The 22751-nt window shown below is 54.1% G+C and overlaps 1 protein-coding gene across 1 annotated transcript in view; it reads right to left on the bottom strand.

Annotated features, from left to right (window-relative positions):
• The window catches only part of LOC138353238 (putative carbonic anhydrase-like protein 2), an 867912-nt gene that overhangs the window by 72535 nt on the left and 772626 nt on the right, over positions 1-22751 (bottom strand). Inside the window, exons 5-6 of the mRNA XM_069306124.1 lie at positions 14397-14480; positions 11487-11582 (exon numbers count right to left, since the gene is read on the bottom strand). Coding sequence (XP_069162225.1) covers positions 11487-11582; positions 14397-14480 — 180 coding nt within the window. The remainder of the gene's footprint in view (positions 1-11486; positions 11583-14396; positions 14481-22751) is intronic.

A 22751-nucleotide genomic window follows, 5' to 3' on the forward strand; every position in this document is an offset into this window, starting at 1 on the left:
GATTAACACATACAAGATTCTCAAAGGAATTGATAGGATAGACATAGACAGTTTATTTAACACAGGGGGCACACACACTAGGGAACACAGGTGGAAACCGAGTGCCCAAAATAGCTACAGAGACATTAGATAGAATTCTGTCAGTGTTAGAGTATTTAACAAATGGAAAGCATTAGGAAGTCATGTGGTGGAGGCTGACTCCATACACAGTTTCAAGTGTAGATTTGATCGAGCCCAGTAGGGTCGGGAACCTGTACACCTGTTGATTGACTGTTGAGAGGCGAGACCAAAGAGATGAAGCTCAACCCCTGCAAGCACAACTAAGTGAGTACACACACAGTTGTGTGTGTGTGTGTTACCAGTTACTCAAAGTTACCAGTTAATTGACAGTTGACAGGCAGGACCAAAGAGCCAAAGCTCAACCCCCGCAAGCCCAACTAGGTGAACACACCTAGGTGAACTTAACTAGGTGAGTACATACACACACACGCAAATGCACACGGATCAAGACTTCGGAAGTGGTCCGATAAATATTCCTAAAAATATCGGACCACACTGTGGTAAACCGTTTCGATTTCAGGCAAAACCAGGTGAGGGAAGCCGATGGTTTGAGACGCTCGGTGAACGAAGGCTTGTCTACCTACGCACGCGAAGACTGGACCCAGTAACCTGCCGGAGGAAACCACCAGAATGGTTCAACGGGCAGGAAAGCGAAGCAGCAAAGAATTGTGGAGTGCAACTAAGGTACAGTACAATGAAACACGTAGAACACTGCTGGCCACCCACTGCATGCTAACCGATGTGCCAGTCCAGTGCCGTCTCGACTTGTCTTGGCACTGGACCTAGACAGGCCGGGACGAAAGAGAGAGGCTGACGATTTGCGCAACTCTCCCCTCACTTTAATGTAAGTCAAGCACAAGTCATAACCAACCTATACCGCGCAACCCTAAGTCCAGTGGCGATGAGCGAATCGCGAAGCAGCAGGTGTGGACACACTGGAGCTATATTCAAAGTCCTGCACACACAGGGTTCAGGGCATAGGGTCGCTCTCTAGTGGACTGAAGCAGCAGAGTGCGGCAGCCCTCCTGGGTGTCTCAACAGCTCTCTTCAGTACACATTCTGCTCACGTCCCTGGAGGAAGGGGCTCGAAAAGGTACTTTAAGCATAGTCTGCTTCAATTCATCCTGGTTAGAATGCTGTGGCTGGAGGAGATCCCCCACAGCAGTCGAACAAATACAAAGAAAAAAGTGAAGGTACTCAATCTTGGTACTTGGTACGTACGAACTCTGCTGGATAACACCAATTAAGGCAGACCGCCTTGAAAGGCGAACTGTATTATTTGCAAAGGAAATAGCGCGCTATACTGTGGACATAGCATGCCTCAGTGAAACACGCTTGGCTGAGAGAGGTCAGCTTACTGAACGTAGTGGCGGGTACACCTTTTTCTGGAGTGGCCACAGTAGCACCGAACGACGAGAATCCGGCGTTGGATTTCCCATCAGATCCCATCTGACCCAATAACTTGCCAAGCTACCAGAGGGCATCAACGACCGCCAAATAACGCTCCAGCTCCCGCTTGGAAACCTTATGCGAAACCGTAAGTTCTACCTTTTGCGCCTGCAGGTGCCATTACAATTTACGGCCCTGGGGGCCGTGAATGTAACTGTCATAAGAGTTCCTTTTCGCAGATGATTGTGCAAACAACGCCAGCACAGAGCAAATGATGCAGCACGAAATAAACTGCTTCTCACAAGCCTACGACAACTTCGGTCTCATCAACAGCACCAAAAAGAGTGAAGTCATGTACCAAGCCGTGCCCAGGATACCCTACCAGTAACTGCACATCACAGTCAAGGGGCAGAACCTGCAGGCAGTCGTCAACTTCACCTATCTTGGCACAAAACTCTCAAGAGCCGTGAATATTGACGCAGAAGTTATCAACAGGATTGCCAAGGCCAGCTCTATCTTTGGAAGATTCCGTAAGAATGTCTGGAAGCGGAGGGGCCTCAGCCTTACCACCACATCGAAGGTCTAGCGTGCAGTCGTACTCACCACCCGTCTCTACGCCAGCGAGACCTGTAGTGTGTTATGACCCCAGGTAGCCTGAAGAACGAATCTACCTGTCTTAGAGTTATTCCACCTACCAGACATAATTGAGAGGTCAAAGGAAAGATATATATATATATATATATATATATATATATATATATATATATATATATATATATATATATATATATATATATATATATATATATATATATATATATATATATATATATATATATATATGCGAACAAGCCTGAATGGTCCCCAGGACTTATGCAACTGAAAACTCACACCCCAGAAGTGACTCGAACCCATACTGCCAGGAGCAACGCAACTGGTAGGTACAGGACGCCTTAATCCACTTGACCATCACGACCGGACATAAGGAAGTGATAGCCGAAACTATTTGAACTACTTCCCTGCCTGCACTCGGATGGTAATCTTGGGCATAGCATTTTATCAAATCACCTCATTCTTTGGGGCACACGTGAGGAACACAAATGCGAACAAGCCTGAATGAATCCTGTACGTCCTGCCTGCAAAGCTAGAGCAACCTCCTCCTCTGTAGCAGCACCACCCACATGTGTCCCTTGTGTGGGGGACCCTTCCAGACCCAGACTGGCCTCACCCTCCATCATCTGGCACACAGTCACCCACCTTATATATTAAAGTCATGGCCATCTTCGACTCCGAAAAACGAACATCATATACATCATATATAGTCACTCAATTGATTGATTGACAGTTAAGAGGCGGGCCCGAAGAACCCAAGCTCAACCCCCGCAAGCACAACTAGGTGAATACAACTAGGTGAATACATCCTTTGCGAGACCCATTTTTAAATATTCAGGCTCGGCATGGAACCTTCACCTGATAAAGTGTAGCCAGAACTATAAAAGGTCTAATGATCTGCCACAAGGCTCGCTCCTGAGCCTCCAGTACTGACTGAGGGAATCAGACTTTACCACACTAGAGCGGAGTGAAATGGGAGAAGGGCATAATAATGAATTTAATAATATCTTTCTAAGGGAACTTTGCAAAGTGGACAGAGCAGCATTGTTCAGAGCCAAGAACAGCAGAACAAGGAGATAAAGATGGAAGCTAAAGACCCAAAAGAGGCAGAGAAATCAGAAAACTTTGTTAGTTTTAGAGACGTCAACAAGTTAAACAAGTTAGACGAAGAAGTTCTTGAAGCTACTTAAATACAAACCAAAATGAAATGAAAATGATAAAAACGTTTTTGCACGTTCATCTAGGTTAATACACACTCCTTACTTGGCACACGCCCCACCTTGGCACCCGCCTCACCTTGGCACCCGCCTCAACTTGGCACCCGTCCCACCTTGGCACCCGCCACACCCTGGCACCCATCCCACCTTGGCACCCGCCCCACCTTGGCACCCGTCCCACCTTGGCACCGGAACCACCTTGGCACCCGCCCCACCTTGGCACCCACCCCACCTTGGCACCGGCCTCACCCTGGCACCCGCCCCACCCTGGCACCCGCCTCACCTTGGCACCCGACCCACCTTGGCACCCACCTCAACTTGGCACCCGCCTCACCTTGGCACCTGACCCACCTTGGCACCCGCCCCACCTAGGCACCCACCCCACCTTGGCACCGCCCTCACCCTGGCACCCGCCTCACCTTGGCACCCGACCCACCTTGGCCCCCACCTCACCTTGGCACCCGCCTCACCCTGCCACCCGCCCCACCTTGGCACCCGCCCCACCTTAGCACCCGTCCCACCTTGGCACCCGCCCCACCTTGGCACCCGCCCCACCTTGGCACCCACCCCACCTTGGCACCGGCCTCACCCTGGTACCCGCCTCACCCTTGCACCCGCCTCACCCTGGCACCCGCCTCAACCTGGCACCCGCCTCACCCTGGCACCCGCCCCACCTTGGAATTCGCCTCACCTTGGCACCCGCCTCACCTTGGCACCAGTCCCACCTAGGCACCTGCCCCACCTTGGCACCCGCCCCCTTTGGCACCCGCCCCACCTTAGCACCGGCCTCACCCTGGCACCCGCCTCACCCTGGCACCCGCCTCACCCTGGCACCCGCCCCACCTTGGCACCCGTCCCACCGTGGCATTCGCCTAACCTTGGCCCCCGCCCCACCTTGGCACCCGCCCTCACCCTGGCACCCGCCCCACCCTGGCACCCGCCTCACCTTGGCACCCGCCTCACCCTGGCACCCGCCTCACCTTGGAACCCGCCTCACCCTGGCACCCGCCTCACCCTGGCACTCGCCCCACCCTGGCACCCGCCTCACCCTGGCACCCGCCTCACCTTGGCACCCGCCCCACCTTGGCACCCGCCTCACCTTGGCACCCGCCCCACCTTGGCAACCGCCTCACCATGGCACCCGCCTCACCTTGGCACCCGCCTCACCCTGGCATCCGCCCCACCTTGGCACCCGCCTCACCCTGGCACCCGCCTCACCTTGGCACCCGCCCCACCTTGGCACCCGCCTCACCTTGGCACCCGCCCCACCTTGGCAACCGCCTCACCATGGCACCCGCCTCACCTTGGCACCCGCCTCACCCTGGCACCCGCCCCACCCTGGCACCCGCCTCACCCTGGCACCCGCCTTACCCTAACACACGCCCCACCCTGGCACCCGCCTCACCCTGGCACCCGCCCCACCCTGGCACCCACCTCACCCTAACACACGCCCCACTCTGGCACCCGCCTCACCCTGGCACCCGCCTCACCCTGGCACCCGCCCCACCTTGGCACCCACCCCACCCTGGCACCCGCCTCACCCTGGCACCCGCCTCACCCTGGCACCCGCCTCACCCTGGCACCCGCCCCACCCTGGCACCCGCCGTACCCTGGCACCCGTCCCACCTTGGCACCCGCCCCACCCTGGCTCCCGCCTCACCCTGGCACCCGCCTCACCCTAACACACGCCCCACCCTGGCACCCGCCTCACCCTGGCACCCGCCTCACCCTGGTAGCCGCCCCACGTTGGCACCCGCCCCACCCTGGCACCCTCCTCACCATGGCACCCGCCCCACCCTGGCACCCGCCTCACCCTGGCACCCGCCCCACCCTGGCACCCGCCCCACCCTGGCACCCGCCTCACCCTAACACACGCCCCACTCTGGCACCCGCCTCACCCTGGCACCCGCCTCACCCTGGCACCCGCCAAACCTTGGCACCCGCCCCACCCTGGCACCCGCCTCACCCTGGTACCCGCTCCACCTTGGCACCCGCCTCACCCTTGCACCCGCCTCACCCTGGCACGCGCCTCACCCTGGCACCCGCCTCACCCACGCACCCGCCTCACCCTGGCACCCGCCTCACCCTGGCACCCGCCTCACCCTGGCACCCGCCTCACCCTGGCACCCGCCTCACCCTGGCACCCGCCCCACCTTGGCATCCGTTCCACCGTGGCATTCGCCTAACCTTGGCACCCGCCCCACCTTGGCACCCGCCCTCACCCTGGCACATGCCCCACCCTGGCACCCGCCTCACCTTGGCAACCGCCTCACCCTGGCACCCGCCTCACCTTGGAACCCGCCTCACCCTGGCACCCGCCTCACCCTGGCACCCGCCTCACCCTGGCACTCGCCCCACCCTGGCACCCGCCTCACCCTGGCACCCGCCTCACCCTGGCACCCGCCTCACCTTGGCACCCGCCCCACCTTGGCACCCGCCTTACCTTGGCACCCGCCCCACCTTGTCAACCGCCTCACCATGGCACCCGCCTCACCTTGGCACCCGCCTCACCCTGGCATCCGCCCCACCTTGGAGCCCGCCTCACTCTGGCACCCGCCTCACCTTGGCACCTGCCCCACCTTGGCACCCGCCTCACCTTGGCACCCGCTCCACCTTGGCAACCGCCTCACCATGGCACCCGCCTCACCTTTGCACCCGCCGAACCCTGGCACCCGCCGAACCCTGGCACCCGCCTCACCCTAACACACGCCCCACCCTGGCACCCGCCTCACCCTGGCACCCGCCCCACCCTGGCACCCGCCTCACCCTAACACACGCCCCACTCTGGCACCCGCCTCACCCTGGCACCCGCCTCACCCTGGCACCCGCCCCACCTTGGCACCCGCCCCATCCTGGCACCCGCCTCACCCTGGCACCCGCCTCACCCTGGCACCCGCCTCACCCTGGCACCCGCCTCACCCTGGCACCCGCCCCACCTTGGCACCCGTTCCACCGTGGCATTCGCCTAACCTTGGCACCCGCCCCACCTTGGCACCCGCCCTCACCCTGGCACATGCCCCACCCTGGCACCCGCCTCACCTTGGCAACCGCCTCACCCTGGCACCCGCCTCACCTTGGAACCCGCCTCACCCTGGCACCCGCCTCACCCTGGCACCCGCCTCACCCTGGCACTCGCCCCACCCTGGCACCCGCCTCACCCTGGCACCCGCCTCACCCTGGCACCCGCCTCACCTTGGCACCCGCCCCACCTTGGCAACCGCCTTACCTTGGCACCCGCCCCACCTTGTTAACCGCCTCACCATGGCACCCGCCTCACCTTGGCACCCGCCTCACCCTGGCATCCGCCCCACCTTGGAGCCCGCCTCACTCTGGCACCCGCCTCACCTTGGCACCTGCCCCACCTTGGCACCCGCCTCACCTTGGCACCCGCCCCACCTTGGCAACCGCCTCACCATGGCACCCGCCTCACCTTTGCACCCGCCGAACCCTGGCACCCGCCGAACCCTGGCACCCGCCTCACCCTAACACACGCCCCACCCTGGCACCCGCCTCACCCTGGCACCCGCCCCACCCTGGCACCCGCCTCACCCTAACACACGCCCCACTCTGGCACCCGCCTCACCCTGGCACCCGCCTCACCCTGGCACCCGCCCCACCTTGGCACCCGCCCCACCTTGGCACCCGCCTCACCCTGGCACCCGCCTCACCCTGGCACCCGCCTCACCCTGGCACCCGCCCCACCCTGGCACCTGCCGTACCCTGGCACCCGCCCCACCTTGGCACCCGCCTCACCCTGGCACCCGCCTCACCCTAACACACGCCCCACCCTGGCACCCGCCTCACCCTGGCACCCGCCTCACCCTGGTAGCCGCCCCACGTTGGCACCCGCCCCACCCTGGCACCCTCCTCACCCTGGCACCCGCCCCACCCTGGCACCCGCCTCACCCTGGCACCCGCCCCACCCTGGCACCCGCCCCACCCTGGCACCCGCCTCACCCTAACACACGCCCCACTCTGGCACCCGCCTCACCCTGGCACCCGCCTCACCCTGGCACCCGCCAAACCTTGGCACCCGCCCCATCCTGGCACCCGCCTCACCCTGGCACCCGCTCCACCTTGGCACCCGCCTCACCCTTGCACCCGCCTCACCCTGGCACGCGCCTCACCCTGGCACCCGCCTCACCCACGCACCCGCCTCACCCTGGCACCCGCCTCACCCTGGCACCCGCCTCAGCCTGGCACCCGCCTCACCCTGGCACCCGCCTCACCCTGGCACCCGCCCCACCTTGGCACCCGTTCCACCGTGGCATTCGCCTAACCTTGGCACCCGCCCCACCTTGGCACCCGCCCTCACCCTGGCACATGCCCCACCCTGGCACCCGCCTCACCTTGGCAACCGCCTCACCCTGGCACCCGCCTCACCTTGGAACCCGCCTCACCCTGGCACCCGCCTCACCCTGGCACCCGCCTCACCCTGGCACTCGCCCCACCCTGGCACCCGCCTCACCCTGGCACCCGCCTCACCCTGGCACCCGCCTCACCTTGGCACCCGCCCCACCTTGGCACCCGCCTTACCTTGGCACCCGCCCCACCTTGGCAACCGCCTCACCATGGCACCCGCCTCACCTTGGCACCCGCCTCACCCTGGCATCCGCCCCACCTTGGAGCCCGCCTCACTCTGGCACCCGCCTCACCTTGGCACCTGCCCCACCTTGGCACCCGCCTCACCTTGGCACCCGCCCCACCTTGGCAACCGCCTCACCATGGCACCCGCCTCACCTTTGCACCCGCCGAACCCTGGCACCCGCCGAACCCTGGCACCCGCCTCACCTTAACACACGCCTTACCCTGGCACCCGCCTCACCCTGGCACCCGCCCCACCCTGGCACCCGCCTCACCCTAACACCCGCCCCACCCTGGCACCCGCCTCACCCTGGCACCCGCCTCACCCTGGCACCCGCCCCACCTTGGCACCCGCCCCACCCTGGCACCCGCCTCACCCTGGCACCCGCCTCACCCTGGCACCCGCCTCACCCTGGCACCCGCCCCACCCTGGCACCTGCCGTACCCTGGCACCCGCCCCACCTTGGCACCCGCCTCACCCTGGCACCCGCCTCACCCTAACACACGCCCCACCCTGGCACCCGCCTCACCCTGGCACCCGCCTCACCCTGGCACCCGCCCCACGTTGGCACCCGCCCCACCCTGGCACCCGCCTCACCCTGGCACCCGCCCCACCCTGGCACCCGCCTCACCCTGGCACCCGCCCCACCCTGGCACCCGCCCCACCCTGGCACCCGCTTCACCCTAACACACGCCCCACTCTGGCACCCGCCTCACCCTGGCACCCGCCTCACCCTGGCACCCGCCTCACCTTGGCACCCGCCCCACCTTGGCACCCGCCTTACCTTGGCACCCGCCCCACCTTGTCAACCGCCTCACCATGGCACCCGCCTCACCTTGGCACCCGCCTCACCCTGGCATCCGCCCCACCTTGGAGCCCGCCTCACTCTGGCACCCGCCTCACCTTGGCACCTGCCCCACCTTGGCACCCGCCTCACCTTGGCACCCGCCCCACCTTGGCAACCGCCTCACCATGGCACCCGCCTCACCTTTGCACCCGCCGAACCCTGGCACCCGCCGAACCCTGGCACCCGCCTCACCCTAACACACGCCCCACCCTGGCACCCGCCTCACCCTGGCACCCGCCCCACCCTGGCACCCGCCTCACCCTAACACACGCCCCACCCTGGCACCCGCCTCACCCTGGCACCCGCCTCACCCTGGCACCCGCCCCACCTTGGCACCCGCCCCACCCTGGCACCCGCCTCACCCTGGCACCCGCCTCACCCTGGCACCCGCCTCACCCTGGCACCCGCCCCACCCTGGCACCTGCCGTACCCTGGCACCCGCCCCACCTTGGCACCCGCCTCACCCTGGCACCCGCCTCACCCTAACACACGCCCCACCCTGGCACCCGCCTCACCCTGGCACCCGCCTCACCCTGGTAGCCGCCCCACGTTGGCACCCGCCCCACCCTGGCACCCTCCTCACCCTGGCACCCGCCCCACCCTGGCACCCGCCTCACCCTGGCACCCGCCCCACCCTGGCACCCGCCCCACCCTGGCACCCGCCTCACCCTAACACACGCCCCACTCTGGCACCCGCCTCACCCTGGCACCCGCCTCACCCTGGCACCCGCCAAACCTTGGCACCCGCCCCACCCTGGCACCCGCCTCACCCTGGCACCCGCTCCACCTTGGCACCCGCCTCACCCTTGCACCCGCCTCACCCTGGCACGCGCCTCACCCTGGCACCCGCCTCACCCACGCACCCGCCTCACCCTGGCACCCGCCTCACCCTGGCACCCGCCTCAGCCTGGCACCCGCCTCACCCTGGCACCCGCCTCACCCTGGCACCCGCCCCACCTTGGCACCCGTTCCACCGTGGCATTCGCCTAACCTTGGCACCCGCCCCACCTTGGCACCCGCCCTCACCCTGGCACATGCCCCACCCTGGCACCCGCCTCACCTTGGCAACCGCCTCACCCTGGCACCCGCCTCACCTTGGAACCCGCCTCACCCTGGCACCCGCCTCACCCTGGCACCCGCCTCACCCTGGCACTCGCCCCACCCTGGCACCCGCCTCACCCTGGCACCCGCCTCACCCTGGCACCCGCCTCACCTTGGCACCCGCCCCACCTTGGCACCCGCCTTACCTTGGCACCCGCCCCACCTTGGCAACCGCCCCACCATGGCACCCGCCTCACCTTGGCACCCGCCTCACCCTGGCATCCGCCCCACCTTGGAGCCCGCCTCACTCTGGCACCCGCCTCACCTTGGCACCTGCCCCACCTTGGCACCCGCCTCACCTTGGCACCCGCCCCACCTTGGCAACCGCCTCACCATGGCACCCGCCTCACCTTTGCACCCGCCGAACCCTGGCACCCGCCGAACCCTGGCACCCGCCTCACCTTAACACACGCCTTACCCTGGCACCCGCCTCACCCTGGCACCCGCCCCACCCTGGCACCCGCCTCACCCTAACACACGCCCCACCCTGGCACCCGCCTCACCCTGGCACCCGCCTCACCCTGGCACCCGCCCCACCTTGGCACCCGCCCCACCCTGGCACCCGCCTCACCCTGGCACCCGCCTCACCCTGGCACCCGCCTCACCCTGGCACCCGCCCCACCCTGGCACCTGCCGTACCCTGGCACCCGCCCCACCTTGGCACCCGCCTCACCCTGGCACCCGCCTCACCCTAACACACGCCCCACCCTGGCACCCGCCTCACCCTGGCACCCGCCTCACCCTGGCACCCGCCCCACGTTGGCACCCGCCCCACCCTGGCACCCGCCTCACCCTGGCACCCGCCCCACCCTGGCACCCGCCTCACCCTGGCACCCGCCCCACCCTGGCACCCGCCCCACCCTGGCACCCGCTTCACCCTAACACACGCCCCACTCTGGCACCCGCCTCACCCTGGCACCCGCCTCACCCTGGCACCCGCCCCACCTTGGCACCCGCCCCACCCTGGCACCCGCCTCACCCTGGCACCCGCTCCACCGTGGCACCCGCCTCACCCTTGCACCCGCCTCACCCTGGCACCCGCCTCACCCTGGCACCCGCCTCACCCAGGCACCCGCCTCACCATGGTACCCGCCCCACCCTGGCACCCGCCCCACCCTGGCACCCGCCCCACCCTGGCACCCGCCCCACCCTGGTACCCGCCTCACCCTGGCACCCGCCTCACCCTGGCACCCGCCTCACCCTGGCACCCGCCCCACCCTGGCACCCAGCCCACCCTGGCACCCGCCTCACCCTGGCACCCGCCTCACCCTGGCACCCGCCCCACCCTGGCACCCGCTCCACCCTGGCACCCGCCTCACTCTGGCACCCGCCCCACCCTGGCACCCGCCTCACCCTGGCACCCGCCTCACCCTGGCACCCGCCCCACCCTGGCACCCGCCCCACCTGGCACCCGCCTCACCCTGGCACCCGCCTAACCCTGGCACCCGCCCCACCTTGGCACCCGCCTCACCCTGGCACCCGCTTCACCCTGGCACCCGCCTCACCCTGGCACCCGCCCCACCCTGGCACCCGCCTCACCCTGGCACCCGCCTCACCCTGGCACCCGCCTAACCCTGGCACCCGCCTCACCCTGGCACCCGCCTCACCCTGGCACCCGCCCCACCCTGGCACCCGCCCCACCCTGGCACCCGCCCCACCCTGGCACCCGCCTCACCTGGATCATGATGCAGATGGCGACGATGCCGTGAGCTTTGGAAACAGCGTCCGTGAAGTTGTGGAAGAGCTGAGAGTTGTAGCCGTATATCTGTATCTGTGAGGGTGAGAGTGAGAGGGTGAGAGTGAGTGAGAGGGTGAGAGGGTGAGGGAGTGAGTGAGAGGGTGAGGGAGTGAGTGAGAGGGTGAGGGAGTGAGTGAGAGGGTGAGAGGGTGAGGGAGTGAGTGAGAGAGTGACGGAGTGAGTGAGAGGGTGAGGGAGTGAGTGAGAGGGTGAGGGAGTGAGTGACAGGGTGAGGGAGTGGGTGAGGGAGTGAGTGAGAGGGTGAGGGAGTGGGTAATGATACATAACATATGGGAGATGGGAGTGTGATACCGGAATACTATGAGAAGGATGGGACAGAGGCAAAGAGAGTAAAAAGGAGGGATTGAGGAGAGTTCACGGGAGGGTGAACTTATGAGAAATGGATTGAATTTTGTTTTTAAATTGTTACTTAAATATAACCCATTACACACACACACACACACACACACACACACACACACACACACACACACACACACACACACACACACACACACACACAAGACATGATGGACTATGTCACCCAAAAATGTCAGGAGGCTGTAAGCAGGTTTGTCCCAGCCCGACAGGAAAAAAAAAGAGAAGCAAAGGAAGAATCCGTAGTTTAATAGGGAATGTATGAAAGCAAAGGAGCTGAACAAAAGGGCATGGAGAAACTTTCGTAATAACAGAACACCAGAAAGTAGAGTGAGATACCAGAGAACCAGGAACGAGTATGTTAGTGTGAGAAGAGCAGCTGAGAAAAGGTATGAAAATGATATAGCTAATAAAGCCAAGACCGAACCAAAGCTACTACACAGTCACATCAGGAGGAAGACAACAGTGAAGGAACAGGTGATGAAACTTAGGGTGGGCGAGGACAGGTACACAGAGAATGACAAAGAGGTGTGTGAAGAACTCAACAAAAGGTTCCAGGAGATTTTTACAATAGAACAGGGAGAAGTCACGGCGCTAGGAGAGGTGGCAGCAAACCAGGTGACCTTGGAAAGGTTCGAAATTACAAGAGATGAGGTCAAGAAGCACCTATTGGAGCTGGATGTGTGAAAATCTGATGGGCCGGACGGAATCTCACCATGGGTATTGAAAGAGTGTGCAGGAACACTTTGCTTGCCACTCTCCATAGTGTATAGTAGGTCACTGGAAACAGGGGACCTACCAGAAATATGGAAGACTGCTAATGTAGTCCCAATATACAAAAAGGGTGACAGACAAGAGGCACTGAACTACAGGCCAGTGTCCTTAACATGTATACCATGCAAGGTGATGGAGAAGATTGTGAGAAAAAACCTAGTAACACATCTGGAGAGAAGAGACTTCGTGACAACCCATCAACATGGGTTCAGAGAGGGTAAATCTTGCCTTACAGGCTTGATAGAATTCTACGATCAGGTGACAAAGATTAAGCAAGAAAGAGAAGGATGGGCAGACTGCATTTTTTTGGACTGTCGGAAAGCCTTCGACACAGTACCCCATAAAAGGTTGATGCATAAGCTGGAAAAACAGGCAGGAGTAACTGGTAGGGAGCTCCAGTGGATAAGGGAGTACCTAAGCAATAGGAAGCAGAGAGTTATAGTGAGGGGTGAGACCTCAGAATGGCGTGAAGTCACCAGTGGAGTCCCACAGGGCTCTGTGCTTGGACCTATCCTGTTTCTGATATTCGTAAATGATCTCCCAGAGGGTATAGACTCATTCCTCTCAATGTTTGCTAACGACGCCAAAATTATGAGAAGGATTAAGACAGAGGAGGATAGCTTGAAGCTTCAAGTAGACCTGGACAAGCTGCAGGAATGGTCGAACAAATGGATGTTAGAGTTTAATCCAAGCAAATGTAATGTAATGAAGATAGGGATAGGAAGCAGGAGACCAGATACAAGGTACCATTTGGGAGATGAAATACTTCAAGAGTCAGAGAGAGAGAGAAAGACCTGGGGGTTGATATCACGCCAGACCTGTCCCCTGAAGCTCATATCAAGAGGATAACATCAGCGGCATATGCCAGATTGGCTAACATAAGAACGGTCTGTAGAAACTTGTGTAAGGAATCTTTCATAACATTATATACCACATATGTCAGACCAATCGTGGAGTATGCGGCTCCAGCATGGAGTCCATATCTAGTCAAGCATAAGACTAAACTGGAAAAGGTTCAAGGGTTTGCCACCAGACTAGTACCTGAGCTGAGAGGTATGAGCTACGAGGAGAGACTACGGGAATTAAACCTCTCTTCGTTGGAAGACAGAAGAGTTAGGGGGGACATGATCACCACATTCAAGATTCTCAAGGGAATCAACAGGGTTGATAAAGACAGGCTATTTAACACAAGGGGCACACGCACTAGGGGACACAGGTGGAAACTGAGTGCCCAAATGAGCCACAGAGATATTAGAAAGAACTTTTTTAGTGTCAGAGTGGTTGACAAATGGAATGCATTAGGAAGTGATGTGGTGGTGGCTGACTCCATTCACAGTTTCAAGTGTAGATATGATAGAGCCCGATAGGCTCAGGAACCTGTACACCAGTTGATTGACGGTTGAGAGGCGGGACCAAATAGCCAGAGCTCAACCCCCGCAAGCACAACTAGGTGAGTACACACACACACACACACACACACACATACACACACACACACACACACACACACATACACACATACTCACACACACACAGACACACACACACACACACACACACACACACAGAGACACACACACACACACACACACACACACACACACACACACACACACACACACACACACACACACACACACACACACACACACACACACACACTCACACACACAACAAAGAGCAGGAGGAGCTCACCTCAGCAGGGAATGATGTACCATTGACGGTGTGTTCGGACCCCATGTAGTCCTTAGACCCGAAGTGGAGCTGCACCTGGCCCACCTGCCGGGGCAGACAAAGGCTGTGAGATCACTGAGATGAGATCGCTGCCAGGCCGATGATGATGCTCTGTGGAGACTTGTCATGCTGTGTCGAGGCTGTGACGAGGATGGACTAAGGATGTAATGAGGTGCTGATGCTACCAACTTGTTGCTGTAGTGATTGGGCAGAGAAGCTGTGACGAAGCTGTTTAAGCTGTTATGATGTTGTCTTTAAGCTCTGATGATGAAATTCTATTGACAAATTCACATCATCTAGCATCACAACAATATCCAACATCCAGCATCACAACCTTGGGTTGTGATACTGGGTGGAGGTGTGGTTGTGATGCTGGACGGGGGTATGGTTGTGATGGGGGGTGGGAGGATGGTTGTGATGCTGGGTGGAGGTGTGGTTGTGATGCTGGGTGGCGGTATGGTTGTGATGGGGGGTGGGAGGATGGTTGTGATGCTGGGTGGAGGTATGGTTGTGATGCTGGGTGGCGGTATGGTTGTGATGGGGGGTGGGAGGATGGTTGTGATGCTGGGTGGAGGTGTGGTTGTGATGCTGGGTGGCGGTATGGTTGTGATGGGGGGTGGGAGGATGGTTGTGATGCTGGGTGGAGGTATGGTTGTGATGCTGGGTGGCGGTATGGTTGTGATGGGGGGTGGGAGGATGGTTGTGATGCTGGGTGGCGGTATGGTTGCGATGGGGGGTGGGAGGATGGTTGTGATGCTGGGGGGAGGTATGGTTCTGATGCTGGGTGGAGGTATGGTTGTGATGCTGGGTGGAGGTATAGTTGTGATGCTGGGTGGAGGTATAGTTGTGATGCTGGGTGGAGGCATGGTTGTGATGCTGGGTGGAGGTATGGTTGTGATGCTGGGTGGAGGTATGGTTGTGATGCTGGGTGGCGGTATAGTTGTGATGCTGGGTGGAGGTATAGTTGTGATGCTGGGTGGAGGTATGGTTGTGATGCTGGGTGGAGGTATAGTTGTGATGCTGGGTGGAGGTATGGTTGTGATGCTGGGTGGAGGTATAGTTGTGATGCTGGGTGGAGGTATAGTTGTGATGCTGGGTGGAGGCATGGTTGTGATCCAGGGTGGAGGTATGGTTGTGATGCTGGGTGGAGGCATGGTTGTGATGTTGGGTGGAGGTATAGTTGTGATGCTGGGTGGAGGTATAGTTGTGATGCTGGGTGGAGGCATGGTTGTGATGCTGGGTGGAGGTATGGTTGTGATGCTGGGTGGAGGCATGGTTGTGATGCTGGGTGGAGGTATAGTTGTGATGCTGGGTGGAGGTATGGTTGTGATGCTGGGTGGAGGTATAGTTGTGATGCTGGGGGCGGATGGTTGTGATGCTGGGGGCGGATGGTTGTGATGCTGGGGGCGGATGGTTGTGATGCTAGGGGCGGATGGTTGTGATGCTGGGGCGGATGGTTGTGATGCTGGGGCGGATGGTAGTGACGCTGGGGCGGATGGTTGTGATGCTGGGGCGGATGGTTGTGATGCTGGGGGCGGATGGTTGTGATGCTGGGGGCGGATGGTTGTGATGCTGGGGCGGATGGTTGTGATGATGGGGCGGATGGTTGTGATGCTGGGGCGGATGGTTGTGATGCTGGGGGCGGATGGTTGTGATGATGGGGGCGGATGGTTGTGATGCTGGGGGCGGATGGTTGTGATGGTGGGGCGGATGGTTGTGACGCTGGGGCGGATGGTTGTGATGCTGGGGGCGGATGGTTGTGATGCTGGGGGCGGATGGTTGTGATGATGGGGGCGGATGGTTGTGATGATGGGGGCGGATGGTTGTGATGATGGGGGCGGATGGTTGTGATGATGGAGCGGATGGTTGTGATGCTGGGGGCGGATGGTTGTGATGATGGGGGCGGATGGTTGTGATGCTGGGGCGGATGGTTGTGAAGCTGGGGGGGGTATGGTTGTGATGCTGGGGGGGGATGGTTGTGATGCTGGGGGGGTATGGTTGTGATGCTGAGGGGGGTATGGTTGTGATGCTGGGGGGGGGGTATGGTTGTGATGATGGGGGCGGATGGTTGTGATGCTGGGGGCGGATGGTTGTGATGCTGGGGCGGATGGTTGTGATGATGGGGGCGGATGGTTGTGATGATGGGGGCGGATGGTTGTGATGCTGGGGGCGGATGGTTGTGATGATGGGGGCGGATGGTTTTGATGCTGGGGGCGGATGGTTGTGATGATGGGGGCGGATGGTTGTGATGCTGGGGGGATGGTTGTGATGCTGGGGGGGTATGGTTGTGATGCTGGGGGGGGTATGGTTGTGATGCTGGGGGGGATGGTTGTGATGCTGGGGGGGGGGTATGGTTGTGATGCTGGGGAGGGATGGTTGTGATGCTGGGGGGGTATGGTTGTGATGCTGGGGGGAGTATGAGTAGTAGGGATGGCAACGCACAGACGATTTTTTTTTCTGGGAGAAAATTCGTGTCTGTGAGCCAGGGTTTTCAGGTAAATTTAGAAATTCGTGTTTGTGAGCCAGGGTTTTTCAGGCGAATTTGGGCAGTCACAGATTTGGAATTAGGGAATTCTTATGAGAAAGATAATTTCCGAGACTTTAGAAGTTTGTTAAAAGTTCTTGTGCTGAAAATAAGTTCATACAACTTTGTTAAAGTTCTTATGGGAGAAATTCAAATTCGTGTTTAAGAGCCAGCATTTCAAGGAGAACTCTATGGACATATTTTACCTGTTTTCAACATCTGAGAAATTCGTGTGTGAGAGCCAGGGTTTTCAGGTAAATTTAGAAATTCGTGTTTGAGAGCCAGGGTTTTCAGGTCTCGTACCTCACACCCCCTCCCTCCCCCCCTTACCTCGCAATCTCTCGCGTCACCTTTATTTACCTTAGGCCCTGCCAGCCAGACGCTTCTTGTAGGTCGCCTCTTATCATATCTTATCTTATCTTCTCCATAATATCTGGACCGTTCCTCTCTCTCTCTCTCCTCCTATTTCCTTACAGCTATTTTCAGAGTTTCAAATAATCATAGAAGTTTATTTATATGTTTATGACCGAATTTGTAAAAGGATCATTTTCAGAGAATATTGTCTTAGATGTTTTGTTAAGGAAAACAGACAACTTATCCATAACATTTAGTTTTATATCCATTTACGGCTATTTCATCTGTAAAGACCAAAATTAGTCAAAGACAGTTTTAAGCTCATATTTCATCAGAGTCCAATTATCAACAGAAATTCGCCAGAGTCTACTTTGAGAGCAAAATTAGTCAGAGACAGTTTTAAGCTCTATTTCATCAGAGTCCAATTATCAACAGAAATTCGCCAGAGTCTACTTTGAGAGCAAAATTAGTCAGAGACAGTTTTAAGCTCATATTTCATCAGAGTCCAATTATCAACAGAAATTCGCCAGAGTCTACTTTGAGAGCAAATTTCATCAGTGTCCTGTAATCTGTGAAAATTTGACAGAGTCCATTTTATACCCAATTTTTGTCAGAGTCCCGGTTATACCTTAAATTCGCCAGAGTCTACTTTGTGCCAAAATATTCAGAGTCCAGTTCATGATCGAAATTAATCAGAGTCCAATTAAAGACCCAAATTTGACAGAGACCACATTTTCGCTACTAGCAGTCCAATCCCCCTGAAATTTTAAACAGTCATATTTCAGACATAGTAAATAAGATCAAGTCAGTTACAGAGCTCCAGCTCTTGTCCCCCTGTATTTGCATATTTTCTCTATATTCAGCTGTGTTCTTCACATTTTTTCCATGTTTTCTGTGTTCATTCCATGTTCTATAAATGTTCACAGCATGCTCAGTTCAATTTTTTTCTGCCGTTTTCCCCGTTTGTTCACTATGTTCTTTGTCATATTTTCATGTGCATCATATGTTCTCTGTATAACTTTTATACTCAATATTCATGTTCTCAATGTTCTTAGCTTGTTCTTCACATGTTCAGTGTTCATTCTTTGTATTCCCTATGTTCCTTATCAAGTCTTCATATTCTCTATAAGTTCATATTCCCTGCATGTTCACTCTATTCATCAACTTTTTCTTACATGTTTTCTGTGTTCACCGTATGTTCACTGTGTTCATTCCCCTACTTAACCTCAATTTTTTATGTTCTTTGTTTCTTCCATTCACTAACTAGTTCTTTGTCAAATAATATTATACTGCATTACAGTTCCCTCAACAATTTTAGTCACCAAGTTTTATTTTCAAAACTATGTCAAAGTAATTCTCGTTGTCAACTTAATAGTTCTACCAACCCCGTTCTTAAACAAATCTACACTTTATTCAGTTCCAAATTTACAAAAGACAAACCTTTCTTGTAACTACTTAACTAAAAATCTTTCGCCAATCAACTGAAACATAGTCACTTTCCTCATTTCTCAACTAACTTATTATCCAATCAACCAAAAATTGTCAAAGGAATCTTTCCAGCACTGTTCATAACTAACTTTATCCATCGTCATTCAACTAAAAATAATAACTTTCATCATTTCCTAACTAAACTTATCCATAGTCAACAGAAAATAACCGTGTTCATCATGTTTCATTGTCATTTCTTATCTAAAAAATTATCCGCCAATCATCAGAAAAAAGTCTCCCTCGTCATGTTTTGTCTTTTTCCTTAACTAAGGTATTCATCAGTCAACTAAAAAATAGTTACTTCATCATGTTTCCTTGTCATTTCTTAACTGAAATATCACTTCTCTCATCTGAAAATAGTCATGTGTAGCCTCTTTCCAACACTGTTCTTAACTAAAATAACCTTTCACTTCGCTAAAATAGTCATATTCATCATTGTTCCTAACTAAAATTATATGTCGTTAAGTAAGAAATATAGTCAAAGACACTCTTCGAGACATCAAAGACTTACTCAAAGACATCAAAGTTGCACTCAAAGACATCCTTTGAGACATCAAAGACATCCTTTAAGACTTCAATGGGAACTCTTCGAGATATCAAAAGACACTCTCAAACACTCAAAAATTTACTCGCATCCTCAAAGTTATTCTCAGAGTCATCAAAAAGTTAATCTCAGTCATCAAAATGATATTCTCTAAGTAACCTTTCGTTCATTAGAGTAACTTTCTAAGACATCTTCGTTCATTAAAGTTAATCACAGAGGCATAAAAGTTATTCTCGGAGCTATCAAAATTAATCTCTAAAACAACAAAAGTTAATCTCGGTCATCAAAGTTGATCTGCAAGATATCTTCGAGACATCAAAGTTACTCTTCATTACATCAAAGACGCATTCAAATACTACTCATGTTCTCAGAAGTCATTCTCAAAGTCATCGCCGATTTTCTCAGAGTCACCAAAGTTATTCTCTGAGTTAACAAAATACTACTCATGTTCTCAAAGACATTCTCAAAGTCATCAAAGTCATTCTCAGAGCTATCAAACTTGTTCTCAAAGTCATCAAAGTTATTCAAAGAGCTAACAAAAGTTATTCTCAGAGTCACCTTCGTTCTTCAGAGAAACTTTCCAAAACATCTTTGTTCATCAAAGTTATTCTCGGAGTCATCAAAAGGTATTCTCTAACTCACTTTTGGTCATTAAAGTTAATTTCTATGTTATGAAAGTTTGTCTCAGAGACATCTAAAGTTAATCTTAGAGTTATCAAATGTAATCTCTAACTCACTTTTGTTCATCAAAGTTGATCTCAGAGTTAACAAAGGTAATCTCTAACTCACTCTCGTTCATCAAAGTTGTTTCAAAGACATCAAAGTTAATCTCAAAGTTATCCAAAGATATTCTCATGTCCACAAAAGTTATTCCAAGAGATGTCAAAGTTAATCTCAGACATCTTCGTTCATAAAAGTTATTCTCAGAGACATCTAAAGTTATTCTCTAAGACATCAAAGTTATTCCAAGAGCTATCAAAAGTTATTCTCAGTCATGATATGTTATTCTCTAAGTAACCTTCCGTTCATCAAAGACTTACTCAAAGACATCAAAGTTATTCCAAGAGCTATCAAAAGTTATTCTCAGTCATGATATGTTATTCTCTAAGTAACCTTCCGTTCATCAAAGACTTACTCAAAGACATCAAAGTTATTCTCTAAGACAACAAAGTCATTCCCAGAGTCATCAAAAAGTTATTCTCAGAGTCACCTTCGTTATTCAAAGAAGCCTTCTGAGACATCCTCGTTCAACAAAACTGTCCTCACAGCCATCAAAAAAGTTAAATACAGTCATCAAAGTTATTCTCTAAGTATCTTTTCGTTCATCAGAGAAGCTTTCTAAGACATCTTTGTTCATCAAAGTTGTTCTCTAAGACATCAATGTTGTTTCTCTAAGGCATCAAAGATGTTCTCTAAATCATAAAAGTTATTCTCTAAGTCTCCTTCGTTCATTAGAGAAACTTTCCAATCCATCTTCGTTGATCAAAGTTATTCTCAGAGTCATCAAAGTGATCTCTAATTCATCTTTGTTCACCAAAAAGTTGTTCTCTAAGACACCTTCGTTCATCAAAGAAACTCTCCTTCTTCCATCATGTTATTCTTTAAGACATCTTCAGTCATAAAATTTTCTCTCCAAATGTAACTAGTTCAGCTTTTCATACCAAACCTGCACTTCTGTTAAAATATATTTTCTTAGTCGCTTTACCCTAAAACTGTTTTCTGAACTACACTGTTCAAACCTACGTAACCTATCCTCTCCACCCAATGTTACTTAGTTAACGTAACGTTCCTAAACCTAACTTTACCTATCCTAACTTATCTTACCTTACCTTTACCTATCTTACCTAACTTAACCTGCATAACCTAACTTTACCTCTCCTAACATAACTTACCTTACCTAACTTTACCTATCTTACCTAACTTAACCTGCATAACCTAACTTTACCTCTCCTAACATAACTTACCTTACCTTACCTATCTTACCTAACTTTACCTATCTTACCTAACTTAACCTGCATAACCTAACTTTACCTATCCTAACATAACTTACCTTACCTTACCTATCATACCTAACTTACCTAACCTAACTTACCTTACCTTACCTATCATACCTAACTTATCTTAACCTGCTTAACCTAACTTACATAACTTAACCTAACTTACCTACATTTACCTAACTTAACCTGCTTAACCTAACTTTACCTATCTTACCTAACTTAACCTGCATAACCTAACTTTACCTATCCTAACATAACTTACCTTACCTTTCCTATCTTACCTAACTTTACCTATCCTAACATAACTTACCTTACCTTACCTATCTTACCTAACTTTACCTATCTTACCTAACTTAACCTTCATAACCTGACTTTACCTATCCTAACATAACTTACCTTACCTTACCTATCTTACCTAACTTTACCTATCCTAACATAACTTACCTTACCTATCATACCTAACTTAACCTAACTTACCTACATTTACCTAACTTAACCTGCTTAACCTAACTTTACCTATCCTAACTTAACTTACCTAACTTTACCTATCCTAACTTAACTTACCTAACTTATCCTGCTTAACCTGACTTACCTACATTACCTAACTTAACCTGCTTAACCTAACTTACATAATTTAACCTAACTTTACCTATCTTACCTAACTTAACCTGCTTAACCTAACTTAACCTAACTTACCTTACATTACCTATCTTACCTAACTTTACCTAACGTACATAACTTAACCTGCTTAACCTAACTTATATAACTTATCTTACCTATCCTAACGTAACCTAACTTGCTTTACCTAACTTAATCTTACATTCCCAAACTGATGTATCCTAACTTATCTAGTCCAGCCAGACATGATCTAACTTACATAATTATTCCTGCTTGTATTTTGTGTTTCGTCAATCATTGTCTCATATTCATTTACTCATTTCAAGGGTTAATTTCTCAAATGGACATTTTTGCATTTCAAGGGTTATTTGTTAAAGTTCCTCAAGTTGCTCATAAGTTGTATTTATTATGTTAGTTATCATTTATTCTTATTCCCCAACCCCTTAACCTAACCTTTCAGATGTAGTTTATTGTGTTTTTTGACGTATTTGTTGAATATATTATCCTTTTCCTAACCTTTCAGATGTAGTTTTCTTTCTCCTTTGTATATTTTTACCCAAACCCACCATCTCACTTAACCTTCTTTCCTTCTTTTACTTTGTTTCTCCTACTCCTTCTAACCCCCCTTTTCTATCTCTCTCCCTTATTCTCTCTTCCTCCCCCTCTCTCTCACTCATTTGCTCAAATGCTCTCTTCTTTCTCAAATTCAAGTCTTAATGCTCCCATTCTATCACCCTCACTCTCATTCACTTAGTTTTTATTTTTCTCAAATTCAAGTCTTAGTGCTCCCA

Source organism: Procambarus clarkii, chromosome 56 (assembly GCF_040958095.1).
Source record: "Procambarus clarkii isolate CNS0578487 chromosome 56, FALCON_Pclarkii_2.0, whole genome shotgun sequence".
Taxonomy (NCBI): Eukaryota; Metazoa; Arthropoda; class Malacostraca; order Decapoda; family Cambaridae; genus Procambarus; species Procambarus clarkii.